This window comes from Rhincodon typus, chromosome 9, assembly GCF_021869965.1.
Source record: "Rhincodon typus isolate 14 chromosome 9, sRhiTyp1.1, whole genome shotgun sequence".
NCBI lineage: Eukaryota > Metazoa > Chordata > Chondrichthyes > Orectolobiformes > Rhincodontidae > Rhincodon > Rhincodon typus.
Window position 1 is genome coordinate 1382142 of NC_063340.1, and position 22504 is coordinate 1404645.

General features: G+C 39.7%; 1 protein-coding gene and 1 non-coding gene across 2 annotated transcripts in view; both read right to left on the bottom strand.

The window, feature by feature from the left end:
- Positions 1 to 22504, bottom strand: part of ehbp1 (EH domain binding protein 1) — a 191815-nt gene that overhangs the window by 165390 nt on the left and 3921 nt on the right. The window contains exons 2-4 of the mRNA XM_048600883.1: positions 15381 to 15398; positions 14827 to 15005; positions 13499 to 13547 (exon numbers count right to left, since the gene is read on the bottom strand). Coding sequence (XP_048456840.1) covers positions 13499 to 13547; positions 14827 to 15005; positions 15381 to 15398 — 246 coding nt within the window. The remainder of the gene's footprint in view (positions 1 to 13498; positions 13548 to 14826; positions 15006 to 15380; positions 15399 to 22504) is intronic.
- LOC125484120 lies at positions 795 to 990 on the bottom strand. The gene has a single exon (XR_007262977.1). It is a non-coding gene; the product is annotated as a U2 spliceosomal RNA (small nuclear RNA).

Below are 22504 nucleotides of genomic sequence, written 5' to 3' on the forward strand. Positions count from 1 at the left end.
GGGAATTGATGTGTTAATGAGCTAACTGTCCATAATGTTAGCACAATGGATGGGGACAATAAGTAATTTGTTATCTTAATTCTGATTCCTGGCAGGCTATCCCTTCAAGATGATATTCTTGGGTTTTCAGCAGGGGGTTGTCAGGACTTTTTTCACTAGAGCTTAGGAGGTTGAGGGGTGACCTCATAAATTTATAAAATCATGAGGGGCATAGATAAGTTGAATAACAAAGGTCTTTTCCCTTACATGGGGGTGTTCAAAACTAGGGGTGAGAAAGATTTAACAAGGACAATGAGGGACAACGTTTTTTTTTAAATACAGAGCATAGTTTGCATGTGGAATGAACTGCCAGAGAAAGTGGTGGATGGAGGTACAGTTATAACGTTTAGAAAATATTTGGATGAGTACATAAACAGGAAAGGATTGGAGGAATACAGGCCAAATGCAGGCAAGTAGGAATAGTTTAGTTTGGGAACATTGTCGGCATGGACTAGTTGGACCAAAGGCTCTGTTTCCATGCTGTATGACTTGGGAGGGAAGGAACCAGGTCAACTGGTAAAACCTGGAAAGAAACCGAGTGGACAGTGTTCCCACCTCCTGTGAATACAGGAGATAAAGGACACAAGGTCAATCAGATCACTCAGTGAAAGGCAATCCCACTGAGGCCAGGTCAGTTTAATCCTCAGGCAGTCTATTAGCAATTTCAGTCACCAATCAGGACATGATTTTTTGTTACTGTTTCTTATTCAAGAGAGTGTGTAAAAAAACTTGGCAGATGGAATATAATGTGGGGAAATGGGTGGTTAAGCATTTTGGCAGCAAGAATAGAGGAGCTAAATATTATTTAAATGGAGAAAGACTGTAGACAGTTACAGAATAGAGGGATTTGGGAGTCCTCGTCCATGAATCACAAAAAGATGGCATCCAAGTGTTTAAAGCTGATAAGAACAGATACTACACTTGATCATAGCCAATAGGCCGAGAAGTATTGCTGCCTCACGGCGCCAGGGACCCGGGTTCGACTCCAGCCTCGGGCGACTGTCTGTGTGGAGTTTGCACATTCTCCTCGTGTCTGCGTGGGTTTCCTCTGGGTACTCCGGTTTCCTCCCACAATCCAAAGATGTACAGGCTAGGTGGATTGGCTATGTTAAATTGCCCGTAGGGTTCAGGGATGCGTAGATTAGGTGGTTATAGGGGGATGGGTCAGTGTGGACTTGTTGGGCTGAAGGGCCTGTTTCCATACTGTAGGGATTCTATGATTCTATGAAGTTCAATGGTTAATAGGGAAAGCAAATGGAATGTCAGCCTTTATTTCAAAGGGAATGGATATAAATGTAAGTAGGGTCTGCTAAAAGTACACACGGCATTGGTCAGACCATAGCTGGATTACTATGAACAGATTTAGGCCTTCATTTAAGGAAAGGTACACTGGAATTGGAGCCAGTCTAAACAATGCTCACAAGGCTGATACCTGGCATGAAGAGATTGTCTTAGGAGGAGACGTTTAGTAGATTGGGCCTATACTTGTGGGAATATCAAAGAATGAGAGGCGATCTTATTAAAACAAAACATGTAAGATTCTTAGAGGACTTGGCAGGGTAGATGTATAAAGGTTGTTTCTCCTTGTGAGTGCGTCTAGGACCAGAAGGCATAATCTTAGACTAAGGGTTGCATGTTTAAGACAGAGATAAGGAGGAATTTCTCTTCTCAGAGGATGGTGAATCAGTAGAATTCTTTAGCACAGGGGCTGTCAAGGCTGGGTCATTAAGCATATTAGAGGCTGAGATAGACTATAAGATTCTCAGTAAGAGAACCAAAGAGTGATGGATAAGAAGCAGGAAAGTGGAGTTGAGAATGATCAGATCAGCCAAAATCTCACTGAATGGTAGAACAGACTCAATGGGCAGAATGGTCTACTTCTGATCTTATGTATTTGATTTGATTTATTATTGTCACATGTTCCAAGACACAGTGAAAAGTATTGTTCTGCATGCTAACCAGACAAATCATACCTTACATCAGGATAAGAGAACAGAATACAGAATATAGTATTACAGTTACAGAAAAGGTACAGAGAAAGATCAACTCTAATATATGAGAGGTCTGTTCATGACTCTGATAACAGCAGGGAAGAAGGTGTTCCTAAGTTTGTTGGTATGTGTTTTCAAATTTTTGTACCTACTGCCCATTGAAAGAGGTTGGAAGGAAGTATAACTGGAGTGAGAGTGATTATGTTGACTGCTTTCCCAAGACAGTGGGGAATGTAGATGGAATCAGTGGAAGGAAGGCTGGTTTTCGTGATGGACTGGGCTGCGTTTACAACTCTCCAGAATTTCTTGTGGTCCTGGGCAGAGCAGTTGCCGTACCAAGCAATGATACATCTGGATAGGTTGCTTTCTATGGTGCATCTATAAAAATTGGTAATAGTTATTGTGGACATGCTGAATTTCTTTAGCCTTCTGAGGAAGGAGAAGTGTTGGTGTGCTTTCTTGACTGTATCATCGACATGGATGATTGTTGGTAATACTTACTCTTGGAAACTTGAAGCTCTCCATCTCAGCACCATTGATACAGACAGGGCATGAGCTCCACTCCACTTTCTGAAGTCGATGACCAACTTCTTCATTTTGCCGACATTAAGGGAGAGATTGTTATCTTTACACCATGCCACTAAGTGGTCTATCTCCTTCTTGCACTCTGTCTCATCATTGGTTGAGATTTGACCCACTATGTGGAGTCATCAGCAAATTTGTAAATGGAGTTAGAGCTAAATTTGGCCACACAGTTGTGAGTGTATAAGGAGTATGGTAAGGGGCTGAGTATAACTTAAGTAAAGTAGCTTAGATTTCATTATAACAGATACAGTGCGTAAAATAAAGGATTTTAACAACAAATGTCTGGATTTCAATCATCATAACCACCAAACTTTGCTGCTGGAACCCCCAGCCTTCCCTTGTTGCCTCCAAAATTCACTACTCTAATGCACTCCCAGCCAGCATTGCATACTATCCTCTGAACTTGAGGTCATCCAAATGCTGCTACCCATGCCTTCATTCACACCAAATTGCATTCATCCACCATCCCTGTGCTTGTTGGCCTCAATTGGATTCCACCTAAACAATACCTTGTTAAACTATCACCTTTGTTTCCAAACCTCTATGGCCTTACCCTTGTTGATGTCTGTAATCTCTTCCAGCCCTAGAAGTCTAAGATACTTGTGCTCCTCTAATTCAGTACTCTGCAGCATGCTCAATTTTAATCACTCCACTATTACAGGTCATGCTTTCAGCTGTCTAGGTTCTAAGGTCTTGAATTCCCTCCTACACTTCTCTGTCCCTGAACCTTCCTTTCCTCATTCAAGTTGATCCATCAAATCTGCCTCTTTAATCAAGATTTTGGTCACCTAATATTTCTATGTGGCTCAGTGTCATACTTTTCTTTACAATACACCTTGGAGGTGCTTAGGGATGTTTTAGTACAGTAAAGACATTATAAATACAGATAACAAGGTGTAGAGCTGAACGAACACAGCAGGCCAGGCAGCATCAGAGGAGCAGGAAAGCTGACGTTTTGGGTCTGGACCCTTCTTCAAAAATGGGTCATCGCAGTTGGGGCCAAATTGGGAAGGCCTGAAGTGGACTGCAGTCCATTGGGGATGATCTGGTTCCATAGGCAGGTACTAAGAAAGGCAATGTGGCTGTAGTACCTGGTTTGCTTCAGGACGTGGTCGAGCAGTTTCAGGGCCGAAGATATTATGAGAGGGTTGCAGTGGGAGAGAGGTCCACTGAGGTCTTTCCGGAGGGAGGAGGGTAACTTCTTCAAGGTAGGCATCCTTAGAAGAGGCTTCGCAGTGGGGTTAAAACTCACTCAGAGATAGTAGGAACTGCTGATGCTGGAGAATCTGAGATAACAAGCTGTAGAGCTGGATGAACACAGCAGGCCAAGCAGCATCAGAGGAGCAGGAAAGCTGGCGTTTCAGGTCTGGACCCTTCTTCAGAAATAAATTTACAAGTTGTTATTGAACTTCATGGCAGTAAATGTCATATCCTGTTTAAACAAGGAGCTACGGTTATTCGGCCCTAGGTCACACTATCACATTATTAGATGTTGAGAAAGGTACATTCTTCCTATGGGAGTGACCAGCACCACCTAAAGTGAAAAATGAGGCAGGTTTGTGATTTCTAAGAATTGTGACAGTGCTGGGATATTAATTTACACTGGTGGCAAAGGTGAAGTAATATAATTAACATGTAAAATTGAACAAAACAGACATCACCTAATAAAAGAGATAACAAGGTGTAGAGCTGGATGAACATTTTCTGAAGAAGGGTCTAGGCCCGAAACGTCAGCTTTCCTGCTCCTCTGATGCTGCTTGGCCTGCTGTGTTCATCCAGCTCTACACCTTATTATCTCAAATTCTCCAGCATCTGCAGTTCCTACTATCTCTCACCAAATAAAAGACAGGCAACCCTGTCAGGCAAAATCTGAACTTGTACAATTGGTAGCAGAAAAGAAAGTGAAGGAAAGAGAGTTTCAATCAGAAACTGAGCATTATAGATAAAAGAAGAGATAGATAAACAGGTAGGGTGGAAATTCAATGTCAAGAAGAAACTGAGTCAGTGTAAGACCATCAAGGAGAAAAGTGCCCTTAAACAGGCAGAGAAACACGCATTAGCAAGAATACATCCAGCAAGTTAGGTCAAGGCTTAAAACTTTACAAAATTAAAATACTGCAAGTTTTAGAGACTGTGGAACATCTACGAGACTGAATGCATCATCGATAGGTATACATAGTACATTTAAATATTTTTAAGGAAGAAGTAGGTAAGAGTCCTGACTTCCTATGGTGCTGAAAGATTATCAGAGATACACAGGAATGCAAAATTGAGATTAAGATCCAATCAGCCACGAGTTTATTGAATGGGCTCAGGCTCAAAGGGCTGAGTCATCCACTCTTGCTTCTTGTTAATATACCGAAATGTGAGTACTCTGCAGGCTAAGACTCTGTAGGCAGGGAGGGGATGGATGACCACCAGACAGAGAAAGAGGACTAGGCAGGCAGTGCAGGAGTCTCCTGTGGCCGTTTCACTGAAAAACAGATGGATTGCTTTGGATAATAACATGGAGAATGGCCTTTCAGGCAAAAGTAGCAACAGCTAAATTCATTACACCACAGCTCAGTCTGCTGCCAGAGGGGAACAATAAGTGTGGGAGTGCAATAGTAAATAGGGGATTCAATCTAAGGAAAATAGATACACATTTATGTGGCTGCAAACGAAACTCCAGGATGGTATGCTGTCTCCTGGGTGCGAGGATTAAACATGTCACACTGGCTACAGGACATTCTGGACGGAGAGGATGAACAGCCAGTGGTTGTGGTACACATCGTTACCATCAACATTGGGGGAAATAAAAAAAACAAGGTCTTAAAAGTATAATGTAGGGAGTCAGGAAACAATTTAAAACGTAGGATCTCAACGGTAGTGATCTCAGGATTACTATCAGTGCCAACTGCTAGTCAGAGTAGAAACAGGAGAATATTTCAGATGAATGTGTGGCTGGAAAGGTGGTGCAGGGCATGGTTTCAGATTCCTGGGACATTAGGACTGGATTTGGAGGAGGTGGGACCAGCACAAACTGGATGGTTTGCACCTGGGCAGCACTGGAACTGATGTCCTAGGGGAATACTTGCTAATGTGGTTGGGGGAGGTCTAAACTAAAATTGCGGGGGCTGGGGATATATATAGGGAGACAGAAGAGAGGGGAACAAGGACAAAAAACAAAAGACAGAATGGGAAATATGAGAAGTGATAGGTCGAGAATTTAAGTGCAAGAATTAAACAGGGTGACACTGCGAACAGGACTAACTGCTAAAGAGTAAAGCCTTAAGGCCTTGTATCTTAATGTGCAGAGCATTTGCAAGAAAGTGGATGAATTTGTCCTACAAATAGATATCAATGGGTATGATACAGTTGAGATTACAGAGACATGGCTGTAAGGTAACACGGGATGGGAATTAAATGTCCCAGGAGTACTCAGTTTTTAGGAAGGTCACATGAAAAAGAATAGCATTGCAGGTTAAAGAAGAAATGATGCAATGGTGAGGAAGAATATTAGCTCCGGTGAAGTGGAATCTGTATGGGTTGAGCTTAGAAACACAAAAGGGCAAAAAACAAAAGATATACAGACACCAATCTGCAGTGGTAATGTTGGGGAAGGGTTAAAAAGGAAATTAGAGACTCAAGAAATTAAGGTACAACTATAATTATGGGTGCCTTTGAAGTTGCAGTGGGCAAATCAAATAATAATTCCAAAGAGGAAGAATTCCTGCAGTAGGTGTGGGGTGGTTTTCTGGACCAATACATTGGGAAACCAACTAGAGAAGTGACCAATATAAAACAAAGAATTGCAGGTGTTGGAGATCTGAAACAAAATAGAAATTGCTGGCCAAACTCATGAGTGGCAGCATCTGTGTGGAGAAAGCAAAGTTAACATTGAGTCTTTTGTGGTGACTCTTCATCACAACTCAGTTTTGCCAGCAATTTCTGCATTTTTAGAGCACAAGCCAATCCCAGATTGGCCATTGTGTGATGAGAAAGAAATAATTGGCAATCTAGCTGTACAAGAAAGATGGCCCGACCATGGCTAACAAGGAAAATTAGGGATAGAATTAGATCCAAGGAAGGGGCATACAAATTGGCCAAAAAAGCAGCAGACCTGAGGAGTGGGAGCAGTTTAGATTTCAGCAAAATGCAATAATGGAATTGATTAGGAAAGAAAATAGAGTAGGAGAATAAGCTTGCAAACTGATACAAACTAATTGTAAAAGCTTCTATGGGAATCTGAAGAGAAACAGATTAATGAAGTCAAATGTAGGTCCCATACAGTCAGAAACAAGGCAATTATAATGGGAAACTAAAAGATGGCAGATCAATTAAATTAATATTTTGTTTGTCTTCATAAAGGATTATACAAATAAGATCACAAAAATGTTGGGGAACATAGCATCTAGTGAGAGGGAGGAACCGAAGGTAATCAGTATTAGTATGGAAACAGTGTTGGGGAATTTGATGGTATTGAAGGCCGATAAATCCCAGGGCCAGATAATCTACATCTCAGAGTATTTAAGGAAGTAGCCCTAGGAATAATGCATGTATTGGCAGTCATCGATCAAGATTCTATATACACTGGAACAATCCCTACAGATTAGAAGGTAGCTATTATAACCCTACTAATTAGAAAACAAGAATGTAGAAAGAAAACAGGGAATTATAGACCAGTTAGCCTGACATCACTAATGAGAAAAATGCTAGAGTCCATTATAAAAAAATTAACAGCAGAGCACTTGGAAAACAGTGACAGGGTTGGACGAAGTCAGCATGGATTTATGAAAGGGAAGTCATGTTTGACAAATCTACTGGAATTTTTCAAGGATGCACCAAGTACAGTTGATAAGGGGAAATGAGTGGATGTAATTTACTAGATCTTCAGAAGGCTTTGGATAAGATCCCACATAACAGACTGGCATGCAAAGTTAAAGAGCATAGGATCAGGGTTAGTGTACTGACATCGAAAGAAAACTGGTTGGCAAACAGGAAACAAAGAGTAGGAGTAAACGGTTCTCTTTTCTGAGTGCCAGGCAGTGTCTAGTAGGGTATCACAGGATTTAGTGCTTGGATCCCAGCTATTCAAAATATACGTTTCTGATTTAGAGGAGGGAACTAAATGTAATACCTTTGAGTTTGAAGATGACACAAAGTTGGGTGGGAGGGTGAGGAATGCTTCATGTGATAGAGACAAGATGAGTCAGTGGGCAAACTCACTGCAGATGATATACAATGTGAATAAATGTGAGATTATCCGCTTTGTTTGCGTAAACAGGAAGGCAGATTATTATCGGAATAGCAATAGATGGGGAGATGGAGAGGTGCAGTGAGACCTGGGTATCCTAGTATAGTGAAAGAAAGCATGCAGGTGCAACAGGCAGTGAATATGGCAAATAGCATGTTAGCCTTCATCGTGAGAGGATTTGAGCATACAAGCAGGGATGTCTTGTTGCAATTTTACAGGGCCTTCGCAAGAACAAGGAGTATTGTGTGCAGTTTTGGTCTTCTTTTCTTAGGAAGGATGTTCTGTTTATGGAGGAAGTGCAACAAAGGTTTACCTGACTGATTCCTGGAATGCAGAACTGACGTATTGATAAGAGGCTGGATCAGTTAGGACTATATTCTCGGAAGTTTAGAAGCATGAGTGAGATGTCAAAGAGATCTATAAAATTCAAACAGGATTGGGGCAAATGCAGGAAAGGTGTTACCAAAGATTGAAGAGTCTGGACCCAGGTGCCACAGTCTAAGGATGTGGGTAAGCCATTAGGACTGAGACAAGGTGAAATTTCTTTAACCAGGGAGTGGCGAGCCTGTGGAATTCTCAGCCACCAAAAGCAGTTGAGACCAAAACATTGAATGTTTTCTAGGAGTTAGATATTGTTCTTATGTTTAAAGGGATCAAAGGGTTAGGGTTAGGGCATGGGGAAAAAACAGGAACAGGCTACTGAGATAGATGATCAGCAATGATCATATTGTATAGCAGAGCAGGCTTGAAGGGCTGAATGGCCTACTCCTGCTTCTAATTTCTACGTTTCTATGAACTGTATACAATGCTCTGCCATTGTTGACCAGAAAATTTGCCTTCAGGGGAGGGAGAGCACCTTTTACCTAGCAGCAACTTATTATTATTGCGGTCAAAAATATTATTAAATCTGATTGAGCAGGAGTATTCACATAACTTGCATTTTGCTCTCATACTTTAGGCTGTCACCTGAAGAATTCAAATTATATTATTTCACAATAAGTCCCATGATCAAGGGAGTCAAAACTTAGACAATGGCAAATAGTTGGAGTTGAGGTAACAATTACATCGGCCGTGATATTATTGCTTAGTGGAGCAGGCCCAAGGGGCTGAATGGTCAACTTGTTTGCCTTTTCCACATCTTCGTAAGTGTTTTAAATGAAACTATCAGAAGTCCTGGTGCTCCAAATGAATTATTCCAAAAAGTATTGTATATAGAACCCTAACGCTACACTCTAATCAGTTGAATCATGTCGTGCTCACTTTTTTAAACTTTCAAAATTTGTCAATACATTCATTTTAATTAATAAACAGTATGGATTAAATGTTTTTGTAGAGAAGAAATGTATGAGAATATTGATGAAAGCAATCATAGTTTTGCAGTTTTATTTCAAACCTCCAGCATTCTCAGTAATTTGAGCTTAATTCACTGCCACTTGTCTTCCAGGATTATCCTCCTTGAAGAAGCTCTGCTCTCCAACGGGATTTCTATCTGAATTTTTTATCTTGTTCACCTCCACTCCTTTCTATTTCCCTCTTGCTCTTTGACAAGGTGTTGAACAAGACTCAGTTTATCAAATCTCCTTCCTCAGTGACTGCCTCTGGTTCCAACACATCCCCCATATGGATTTCAATTGAAGTTCCATCCTTTATGTTTTGAATCCACCCATCTCAGAGACACACAACACTCCTTGGACAGCTGTTCTCGTCGCATCCTGAGATCCACACTCAATGCCATGTGTCACCACATGTACACACACAACCTTTCTCTTCATCAGCATCACCTCCCACTGTCTCAAAGCTGTCCTGGTTCCTGGTTCCATTTCATTCTTCATCTCATTAAACACTAACAACAAACACTCTTCCGCTTTTCTCTTCCTTTCACAGGTTAAGGAATATGAGCTCCAACCACACACAGGTACTCATGCCCCTCCCCTTCTCTCTGACCCCACTCCTTCTTCTAACTCACCTGAGTTCTGAAGAAGTCATAGCGGATTAAAATGTTAACTTTGTTCCTCTCTCCACGTATGCTGTGTTACGGACCACACCAAAACTCCTCAAAATATGGCGAGGAGATAGGCTAGTCCCTAACATTTATCTCATATAAAGGGAAGTTTAAGGTGCTGCATACCAGATGTGATTCGATTGGTCAAAGGTCTGGGCTTTAAGCAAAACACACTTTATTCTTACACCAAAATACAAACAAAAAAATACGAATTGGCATCACTTTAATTCTATTGATAAACGGTTCCAATATAGCAGGATCCCATAAAGACATACTTGGCAAAGGCAAATTCAGCAAAACAGGATGGCACAGTGGTCAGCATTGCTGCCTTACAGCGCCAGGAACCTGGGTTCCATTCCACCCTCGGGCAACTCTCTGTGTGGAGTTTGCCCATTCTCCCAGTGTCTGTGTGGGTTTCCTCCGGGTGTTCTGGTTCCTCCCACAGTCCAAAGACGTGCAACTAAGGGTGGATTTGCCATGCTAATTTGCTCATAGTGTTCAGGGTTGTGTAGGTTAGGTGCATTAGCCATGGGAAATACGGAGTTACAGTGATAGGGCAGGGGGATGGGTCTGGGTAGGACATTCTTCAGAGGGTCCTGGTGTGGACTTGTCTGGCCAAATGGCCTGTTTCCACATTTGTGGGGATTCTACGATAATTCTATGAAATACCTTTTAAAGGCACATTTCATCACAGCTGCCAGACCTGTTGAGTTTCCCTAGCACTCTCCATTTTAAATTTAGCTTCACAGTTTCAAAGTTTTTACCAGTTTCAAACTGGGATGCTCAGAATACTATTATGGTTAATCACAACGTAACTGGCCCAAATCTTGTGTTCTCAAGATTTGCAGTATTACAAGTTTTAGTAACCTGTTCATTCTGCTTAGCTGTTGAGTTTTTTAATATCATTATAAAAAAGGTGAGCAGATTAATTTCCTGTAAGTATAAACATTAACCTGTTGATCATGACATATCTCCCATTAACTGGAGATAGCACCCAACGTTTAGTCTAATTGTATATTTTTAAAATTACAATACTGAGTGAATAGGCACTAGTTTTGTTTTTAAAGTAATTCTTTTTACCCGTACACTATTTAGCAACAAGTGATTATTACAGATAAGTCTATCTTTAATTTACATTTTGATCTGTAAGCTGAGAGATACACTGACATTTTTAAGTTTGCCTCCAAGATAATTTCTGGCAATTAAATCTTACAAAATGAAGCATGCCCAGAAATGTAAAGCATTAGATTCCAAAATATATGCAGTCTACTTATTTGTCAGGTTGCTAATGTAAGTAAGAACTGTACGAATATAAAAGGTTGAGGGAAGAAAAGGAATAAGAGAAGACAGTATAAGAGGAGGCTGGTAACAGAAATAATTGACCAAAATAAAGTGTATGAACCAAAGGCAAAGGCAATGTGAGGGAAATAAAATTTTCATGCAGCGTACAGCTAGAATCACAAAAGAGAACTGGACAATTTTGATCCCTTGAAGAGTAAAAAAATATAGGAACAGGGAGAAAAGGCTGGGGCCTGGGATGAACTGAGTTGTTCTTGCACAGTGCTGATATGGACAAGCCAAACAGCGTTCTCCTGTACTGTAATCACAATTTGATAATTCCACAACAGCAGTCACATTCTGGTATGTTATTTCTGGGTTGGTTGGGTAATGAATTAAAGGGCTTTTATGAAAACTAAACTGGATTCTCGAGAATCAATTCACATTAAAGTTGTTTTTCCAGGTAAAGCCAGAACTAATATTCATAAGTTGTATTTTGGCTGTATTGCTTTCATACAACTTAATAACTGCATTTTTTATGCTTAATCTTTATCGGTGTGTCAGTTGGGGGAATTCCTTTTTAGGACGATAATCTTAGGGTAATAGTTATCTAACATTTTAAAAATATTACAGAGATATGGCCATCTAATTGAACCATACAAAATTCATACAGAGCTCAACAGAGTAAGTGTAGGAAGATCATTTCCCTGGCTCAAGGGTGGAAGAAGTCTCAGGTTAAGGGGATAGGCCATTTAAGATGGAGATGAGGAGGAATTTCTTCTCTCAGCGGGTGGCAAATCTTTGGAATTGTGGGGCGGAGGTTCAGTCATTCAGGCAGTTAGACATAGATCAACTGATTTCTCCAGATTAAAAATGTCAAGGGATATGGGAATAGCATGGGAAAATAGAATTGAGGTCAAAGATCAGCCATGATCTAGTTGAATGGTAGAGCAGGCATGAGGGGCTGAATGACTTATTCCTGCTGCTAATTCTGATATTCCTCTCAATAATCTATCATGCTTATAGTAAGGCATAATGAACTTACATATGAAAAGAAACAAACCAACAAGGGAACTGAAAACTACAAGCGTTTACACAGTTTTCCTTTAATTTTTTACATGCTACATATTAAAGTTGCATATTTTTAGGAAACAAAGTGAAATTTTAGTTACTGAAGTCCAAAATAAATATTTAGCAATTCAATTAAAATTGCTTCAGCCTGCAATAATTATTAGAATTGCTTCTTTATTTTGAATTCCTGAAAGACATGAAAGAATGGTCACAATTCATTTTTAAAAAGACGTGCGTTCTCCTTCTGCAAAACTGTCTAATACAGCAATGACAGGTTGATTGACAGACATCAATGCTGTCCATCAACAATAACAGCACCACTGCCAAAACTAAATATTTCTCAATACACAATGCACTAATATACATCAGCCAAGATCAGATTGCAAGTAGATTCCATGTGTTTTCAAAAACAGACTGAGAGAAACTATTCTTAGGATTTATGAATCGTTTTATTTATTAATTGATGTGTGTCTGGGGCATTATTTAAAAATGCACTTTCTTCTAGATTTCAATGAACTGAAACAAGGGTTATAATCTGACCTGGTATTGCCCATCACATAACAGTCATTCCTTCAATTTAACCTTTACTGCCCTTGCAACGATCACCTGCAACTTAATTTTAACTGGTAAATGGAGAAAAGGCAGAAAGACTCTGGTCTCAAAGAAAGCCTTCATTCATTTTGAGTTGTTGTGTTAATTGGTTAGGAGGAGGAGATGTCAGAAACTTTATGCATTTGCATAGTTACTATACACAGACATTGTTCTCCATTTTGCATTCATTCCAAACAAGGGCAGTAGGGGTTATCAGTCACAACTGTGAGAAGACAGGAAATAAACCTGCAGGATGCAACCGAGATACTCAATGCAGCTTTTAAACACGAAGCAATAGCAGAAGGAAGAAGCCAGCTGCAAAAAGGGAAAAATCTGTTTAAGACAGCTCTGCCACATTTAATGAGTCAAAGCACAAATAAAATTTATAGATATCAGCAATGCAATGGACAGATGAAGGTTTCTGTTAAAACTCTTTCTCACCTTAAAAAAAATCTGTTCCACAATACATGGATGAAAGCCACAGCAAGGTATACTATGTTACAGAGACTTTCTTCCAGAAGATTTAAAACGTTTGTGACCAATGCAAACAGGAGTCGATAATGCATCAGATAAAACTGCTGGGGAGATTACCTTCTGCAAGCAGCAATTATAACCTTACAAAACAACCTCACCTTCCAGGGATTACTAAAAGAGCACTGGTGAAACCAAAATTGCAGAGATGTCATTTTCTGTGGTGGTTCTTACCTTTTTGTTGTTTTCTTTAATATCCTGAGGATTCAGAGATTTGTAGTCACTGGGTTGAGAATTTGTGAGGGTGGGAGTGGTGAGGAAGAGAAAAAGATGGGAAAGCAGTGGATAGTTAATGCTCACTTCAAATGAAACACATACAACATGAAAATATTGATAGCAATAAGGACATTATGTAATAAGCAGTGATTTCATTGTAAAGCAATCAACAAAACAAGCAGAGTGGAAAATAAAAGAAACCACAGAATCAATTTTTTCCCCCAAAGCCTTTCCAGCTCGCAGTGAAGAGAAGACGTGAACACCAGATACAAGTCTTCTAAAACAAATTTAACATGCAGTAATCCTTTGCTGTCAGCCAACACAGACGGGGAAAAGCTTTTTGTCTTATCCATTTTAATACCAACATTTTATTTGTAAATTCTGCAGAACAATTTAAAACATTGTTTTAGCAATACAAAGCCAAAGTGAGACAAAAAGGCTTTGTAAATTAAAGGGTTTCTCTTCCATCAGTTAAAAAGGTGAACATTTTACAGGGTGGGGTGAGGAAAGATAAAGAGATGTGAGGGTGAAATTTAAATTTAGTACAGGAACAAAGCTGCTACATTCCCCGCAAGCTATTATGCTCCCTACCCATTACACACCCTGCCCAAGACAGTCACGTCTGTTACATGCCCTGCTTAATACAGGCCCACTCTGTCACTTTATAATTTGTTACCACATCTTGCCCATTACAGTCTCTTGCTTCATACATGCCCTGCCCTTTACAACCCCACATTGTTACACACTCTGCCTGTTACACACCCTGATCCATTACATGTTCTGCCAAACACACACACTGCTCTTTACACACCCCTCCAACGCAGCCTGCTCTGTTACACACAATGACTGAATACAGAGATAGTAGGAACTGCAGACGCTGGAGAATCCGAGACAACAAGGTGCAGGGCTGGATGAACACAGCAGGCCAAGCAGCATCATAGGAGCAGAAAGGCTGCCGTTTCGGACCTATGAAGGGTCTAGGCCCGAAACGTCAGCTTTTCTGCTCCTATGATGCTGCTTGGCCTGATGTGTTCATCCAGCTCTGCACCTTGTTGTCTATGACTGAATACAGTTCTGTTCCATTACATGCCCTCCCTCTGCACCATTACATCCTGCCCCATTTTCCCATCTGCGACCTTCAATCAACTGAGCTGCATAACAGAAAGACAATCTGCTACCGCCCGATATGCATCCTTTGGCAAAGTTGAATTTCACCCAACTTATTGGAAAGAAACAACACACAGGTGAGTTCTTTTTATAGTAGTCAAGCTACATTCAACACTTACATCAAGTCTGACCGGAAATGATTTAGAATTGCACAGAAAGCCAGTCCATTTCTCCACGATGTCGTGAAATTCGTGATCTTCACTCCTCTGTAGTTTTTTGTCACTTCTTTGCACCAGGCAAGCAGTGATTGAGTGGCATTTGGTTTTTTCCCAAGAACAGGACTTGGGATCGGGCTCGGCTAAGAAATAAAGCAGCAGAATAAAGAAGTAATGAAAATTAACACTAATTGATCCAACTAGAAAGATCGCAATTTTCTTATATCTGCCTCATTCCTCAATAACATTTAGTTTTCACTAATCACTGTATCAGATAATACTCACCCAGCATCTAAATTCTATCTGCTGGCACTGATCTTGTAAAGCCAAGTTAGTATAGGTTACTAGGTATGTGCACAGCAGTAAGGCAAAAGCAGTGTGGGGCAATGCATTATGGCATTTCGGGGCGAAGGCCTCCCATAGTACCTCCTGTGACCTATAAATTAGCTAATATGTTTTGTAACCCTTTCACAACAACATAAACTGCATAACACAAAGATAAAGTAATGAAGATTCACCCATGCAATTTTTTCCAGCTGGTACAAAATCAGAAGTTGCTGGAAAAGCTCAGCAGGTCTGGCAGCATTTGTGAAGAAAAGATCAGAGTTAACGTTTCAGGTCCAGTGACCCTTCCTCAGAACTCTGCAAAATTTACAAATAAAATGTTGGTATTAAAATGGATAAGACAATAAGCTTTACCCCATTTGTGTGTGCTGACAGCAAAGGATTACTACATGTTAAATGTGTTTTGGAACGCTTGCATCTGGTGGTCACATCTTCTCTTCGCTGCTAGGTATTCTGAGGAAGGGTCACCAGACCCGAAATGTTATCTCTGATATTTTCTTCACAGATGCTGCTAAACCTGCTAAGCTTTTCCAGCAACTTCTGTTTTTGTTCCTGATTTACAGCATCCATAGTTCTTTTTGTATTTTTTTCCAGCTGGTGTTTAACTATTTAAGCCACAATTCTTTATCTTTTAGGGAGTAAAATATATTGTCCACAAAGTGGGAATATTCTATTGAAGTTTACACAGTTTGTGCTATTAAATTTTACATACATATATTAAACAGGGTACTATACAAATAATTGTCAGATTTTTCTGTCAGAATTAGATATAATAATAAATGTTGGACATTATTCGGAGTTTTAATTAATAACAGTCCAGGACTTCCACTGTAAAATACATATTCTAGATTTAAAAATTACATTTCCTGCCTTCGAACAAAATTTCAGAGTTTAAAGCTGAAACATGAAAACAAAACATCTGATATTATGCTTACAATTTATTGTCTTCAAATTTTTCTTTTTAACAACATATCCTGCCAGACCTGTTGGTAAGGCAGCCTGACATTAATAATGGTATCTATGACTTCAATGTTTTGAATACAATAAAATGTCTATTTATAATTCAAAATGCATATAATGTACTGCAAATCACTGCACCCATGATAAAACACTAATCATAGGATGAAGCATGATCAACTGAAATGTGATTATTGTTCCTCAGTGGGTCTTAGAAAGAAAACCTTGCATTTCTGTCGCAGATTTCAGGACCTTAGAATGTACTCAAATGCTTAAATGTAGCAAACACTCCAATCAATTTGCAGACAGTAAGCTCCCACAAACAGGAATGACCAGGTAATCTGTTGCTGTGATTTTATTGAGAAATAAACTTTGTCCATTTAGCTAGGAACTGACTGCACAAAAATAGTTTCTAAGATAGCACAGTGGCTCAGGGGTTAATCCTGCTGCCTCACAGCACCAGGGATCTGGGTTTGATTCCACCCTTGGGCAACTGTCTGTGTGGAGTTTGCACATTCTCCCCGTGTCTGTGTGAGTTTCCTCCGGTTTCCTTGGACAGTCCAAAGGTGTGCAGGTTAGGTGATTGGCCATGCTAAATTGCCCATTGTGTCCAGGAACATGAAGGCTAGGTGGACTAGCCATGGGAAATGCAGGGTTACAGGAATAGGGTGGGCAGGTGGGATACTCTTTGGAAGGATCAATTGGCCGAATGGCCTGCTTCCACGCTGTAGGGATTCTACGATCATTTTATGAAACTGAATAAAACAAAGTTATAATCAATTCTTCGGACTAACTGTGAATGTTACCTACATGTTTTGAAATATGCTGTTTATAGATTGCTTTCTCCATTAGTCAAACATTTCATGTAATTTAGTCATGAAATCAGAATCACTTTCAAATCAATATTTTAAATCAGTAATGACTGTTTCAAAAGAACATGGATGTTTAATCAGAAAATGTAATTCACATCTCAGAAATCAGGTGCAGTGATTCAGAATAGCTTAAAGTAAAGGATATCCTAAATGCCCACTGCATCCATAAAACATAACATCAAACTGAAAGTGTGTCAATTTAATAAAAGGCGGCTATTAGAATACGATGAAGGTCGAGTATTAGAAAATGATCCTAAGGCTGCGAACCTTGACAGGAATAATTAGTGGTCAATAAGTATCAGCAATATCAGAAAGCTCAATTCCAGTTTCCCATTTCATCTTCTCAGTACTGGTTAAATTTAAACAAAATAGCATTACAGCTGTTTGTCAAATACATCAAGATGGAACAACCAGAATACTTTAATTGTAGAGTAAAAATATTCTTTAAATGATTGTCATTTACTAATAAAAGATATGTAACATCTTTTATGGAGATACATTTTACATTTATATCTGTGGCACCGTAGCTTTAAAGTCAAATAGGAATCTGATTGATTGGGTTCTTTTGGGCATAAACCCCCTCATATGGCCAACAAGTGCTACTACAGATTTACTGTACCAGGGTCAACACATATTCCTTTGTAATGAACTTACTGTACATCTGAAGATCATATTCCCCACAGTGAAGTAGTTTCAATCAGGTAGTTTTGATTTTTTTTTTACTGTTAGACACGACACTAGATAAATAAATACAGTACGACTAATTGTTCAGCTGTTGTGAATAGTTTGTCCCCAATGACTAAAATAAGCAATGCTAATTTACTGAGCTGTATCGTTGCTTCATGTGGTAGCTGCAGTAAATATTCTGTTAAGCATTTTAAATGCATGGTTAATAAGGGAAACATATTCCTTAAATAACTGGCTGTTGTTGGTCAATTCTGTTTTCAGAACATACAGGGCTTTATGTCTCAGTAAGATTGTAGGTGTCTGGTTTGTTGGAACTGAATAGATTACAATAATATCACAATACAATTAGCCTAGTTTTCAAATACCTCCAAGGACTCACCCCCTCCTTATATGTGTAACCTCCTTCGCTAGCCTGAGCAACTTTAGAGATCTCTTCTCGCCTCCACTTCTAGCCTCTTGCGAAGTCCCAATTTTAATCATTTCACTTTCATGAGGCTGACACAATGGAATTGCTTTTTCAGTAATTTATTTTGAGCAATTCTATTTCAAACCTCAACAACCCATTCTTGTTAATGAGTATCACAATTCATTTTGAACAAAATATACACACATTCACAAAGAAAACTACCAAAAGTAACCTTTTTCCTTGTTCAATTCCTCTTTCCTACATGAACACAAGAATTAGAAGCAGTAAACCATTCAGCCCCCTTAAGACCACTGTGCAGTTCGATAAGATCACAGCTGATCTGGTTGTGGTCTCAACTTCACTTACTTGTCTTCCCTGAAAGTATCTGCTCTTTACTGGAGATTAATTTAATTTTAAACTGTTTCCAGTTGCCTTGTCACTGATCATTCCTCATGTGCAAGTTTTGACAGGCTATGAAAACCAAGTTTTATCCTGTCCCCTGAACTACCGCACAAAAACTCTTCCAAGCAGGGTAGATTAAAGAAGAATCAGGAGCCCCATTTCCCCTTGTGTAATCCTCTAGCTGCAAAAATGAATTCTCAGTTCTCGTCCTAGCTGAAATCAGTTAATTCAGCAATGGCCAGGGATCAATTCACAGGCATTCCTCATTTGTATAGTTCAGTTATTAACTGTCAAACACAATTTTCATTAAAGGAGACAAACACAATCTAATCCAGAAGATAACCAAAAGAACAATCCCATGAACTGACACTAAACTGTATTAAACACAACTATAGATTATGCTCTGATACTGAGAATGTATTTAGACTTCATTAGAGTTAACAGAACAAATTGAACTGCACCAAATAATCTGTTAGCAAATACCTGATTGCAATATAACCCATTTGTTTCATATCACTTGGCCATAAATAACAGTATAATTAAAGTATTTTTACAGGAATAATGCTACAATCCTACTTTATGGGCAAGTATCAAAACTTTCTGTACTAAAACCATCTGCATCTGGACTCTGTCTAAGTACTGGCATACTCTCATTAACCCCAGGGAAATACCAGTACATTACCAAAGAACCCCTAGCAAATACTGGCATAATCTTAAAAAAAAAAGATGCAAATATTGACGATCTCCACAAGACTGCATTTTTATATGACAAAAAAAAACTGGAGGTTGGAGATCTGAAACAAACAGAAATTGCTGGAGAAACTCAACAGGTGTGGCAGCATCTGTGGAGAGAGAAACATAGTTAACATTTTGAGTCCTGTGACACTTGAAGGGTCACAGGCCTTGAACTTATTGCATGTTATGTTGAAAGAGTCCTGAAAATTCATCCTGATTTCTTCCAGGGCTAAGGATACCAGTTAGAAAAAAAATGCAGTAAAATAAACAGGCTCACTCAGAATCTCTCCCAGGACAGAGTCTACCCAAGCAACGGACAGTAGAGAACCATTCATCATACAATGGGAATCATCTGCACTGCAGAACCTCTTCAAGAAGCAGATTCATAATATTGGTTGAAATGCTTTTAGATTTGGTAATGTTATTCCAGAGCAGTGATTATGAACTGGAACAACATTTTGTACTGCCACTTGGCAAATGAAGACATATAAAAGCCTGTCACCAAAACCACATCAGGTAACATATTGTGATCTTGATAAAGGATCCAATCATTAACACTGCGAGGAATTTGAAGCACAAACAGTTGGGTAAATTACAAAAGCAGAAAAAAATCAAACTGTAGAATATTTTGATGTAAACCTCTACTACTGTAACAGGAAAGTTGAGGAGCTATAGCTCAAGTTATAGTAACAAAGTTCTAATCGTGGAATATTTGAACACAAACATCAATGAATTGTGACTCTACAATTAAATAAATTAACTAATTTAGCTTCTTTCATTAAAAAAACTTCTCTAGCTTGTATTTAACAGAACTTAAATTTTTAGTTATGACGTTGGCTTTTAATTTTTAATCACCAAAACAGCTTAGCAGTACCTCTATTGACCAAACTGTTTGGGTCCTAAAACATGGAAGTGGTGGAGGCAGATACAATTATAATATTTAAAAAGCATCTGAATGGGTACATGAATAGGAATGATATGGGCCAAATGCTGGCAAATGGGACTAGATCAGTTTAGGATATGTGGTCAGCGCGGATGAGTTGGACCAAAGGGTCTGTTTCTGCGCTGTATAACTCTATGACGTAGTTGCTGGACTGTGCCTGTGGCAAGTGGTGAAGGAACCAACAAGAGGGAAATTCTTATTTGCCCCTGTCCTTACCAACCTACCTGGTCACACATGCATTTGTCTATGACAGTATTGGTAAAAGTGACCACCACAGAGTCTTTATGGAAACAAAGAAATATGTTCACATTAGTATACCTTGCGTCATGTTGCTTGGCACTACCAGCATGGGGTAGACTTCGAAGAGATCTGGCAACTCAAAATTGAGCATCAGCCCAGCATATCTCCCACTCTTCAAATACTAGCAAGTTGGGGCAAATCAACCTTGAATCAAAGAAGAATGAAGAAGGGATTCCAAAAGCAGCACCAGGCATACCAAAAACAAGGTCTCAGCCCAGTGAGGCTACAACTGAAGACTAATTGTGTGCTAAACAATGGAAGCAGTAAGTGATAGACAGAGCTAAGCAATCCCACATCCAATAGATCAGATCCAAGTTCTTCAGTCTAAGCTCTTTATCAAAGTTTGCAAATGACACAAAACTAGGTGGAGGGACAGGTAATGTTGAGGAAGCGGGGAGGCTGCGAAAGTACTTGGACAGGTCAGAGAGTGGTCAAAGAAGTGGCAGGTAAAATACAATGTGGCAAAGTATGAGGTATGCACTTTGGTCAGACGAATAGAGGTATAGACTATCTTCTAAATGGGGAAAGGCTTTGGAAATCTGAAGCACAAAGGGACTTCAGTTTTTTCAGGTTAACATGCAGGTTCACTTAGCAGTTAGTAAGGAAAATGCAATGTTAGCATTTATTTCAAGGTGGCTAGAATGCAAGAGCAGGGATATACTGCTGAGGCTGTATAGGCCCTGGTCAGACCACATTTGGAATGTTGAGAGCAGCTTTGGGCCCCACATTTAGGGAAGGATGTGCTGGCATTGGAGGGTGTCCAAAGATCTAAATGATCCTGGGATAAAGAGCTTGTCATACAAGGAGCAGTTGAGAACTCTGGTTCTGTACTCAATGGAGTTCAGAAGGATGAGGGGGGATCTGATTGAAAGTTACAAAATACTGAGAGGCCTGGATAGAGTGGACATGGAGAGACTTTCCACTAATAGAATAGTCTAGGACGCAAGGGCACAGCCTCAGAGTGAATGGATGACCCTTTAGAACTTAGATGAGGAGATCAGGTATGTATCAGTGAAAACTGAAGACTATAAGAAAAGGGGTAATCAGCCATGGATGTCTAAGGAAATTAGGGAGGCTATCAAATTGAAAGATAAGGCATACAAAGTGGCAAAGAGCAGTGGGAAACTAGAAGATTGGGAAAACTTTAAAGGTCAACAGAAAACCACAAAAAAGGCTATAACCCTTTTCTGATGAAGGGTCTAGGCCCGAAACGTCAGCCTCTCTGCTCCTATGATGCTGCTTGGCCTGCTGTGTTCATCCAGCCCTGCACTTTGTTGTCTCATAAAAAAAAGATGGATTATGAGACTAAACCAGTTCGGAATATAAAGACTGATAGAAAAAGTTTCTATAAAATGAAAAAGAGTGGCTAAGGTAAACATTGGTCCTTTACAGGGTGTGAAAGGGGATTTAATAAGGGAAATGGGGAAATAGCTGAGGCATTGAACAGGCATTTTGTGTCGGTCTTCACAGTGGAGGACACAAATAACTTGCCAGTAATTGATGACAAAGAGACTAAGGTAAGTGAGGACCCAGACATGATTATCATCATGAAAGAGGTAGTGCTGGGCAAGCTAATGGAGCTAAAGGTAGACGGTCCTGATGGAATGGATCCCAGGGTACTAAAAGAGATGGCGGGATTAATAGCAAATGAACTTGTGGTAATTTTCCAAAATTCGTTGGACTCTGGGACAGTTACAGCAAATTGGAAAACAGCCAATGTGACACCACTGTTCTAAAAAGGAGGTGAACAAAAGATGGGGAATTATAGGCTGGTTAGCTTAACTTTTGTATTGGGAAAATGCTTGAATCATCAAGGAAGAAATAGCAAAACATCTAGATAGAAAATGCCCCATTGGGTGGATGCAGCATGGGTTCATGAAGGGCAGGTCATATTTGACTAATGTGCTAGAATTCTATGAAGACATTAGGAGCGTCGTGGACAGTGGGGACCCAGTAGATGTGGTGTAACTGGATTTCCAAAAGGCTGCTGCTTAA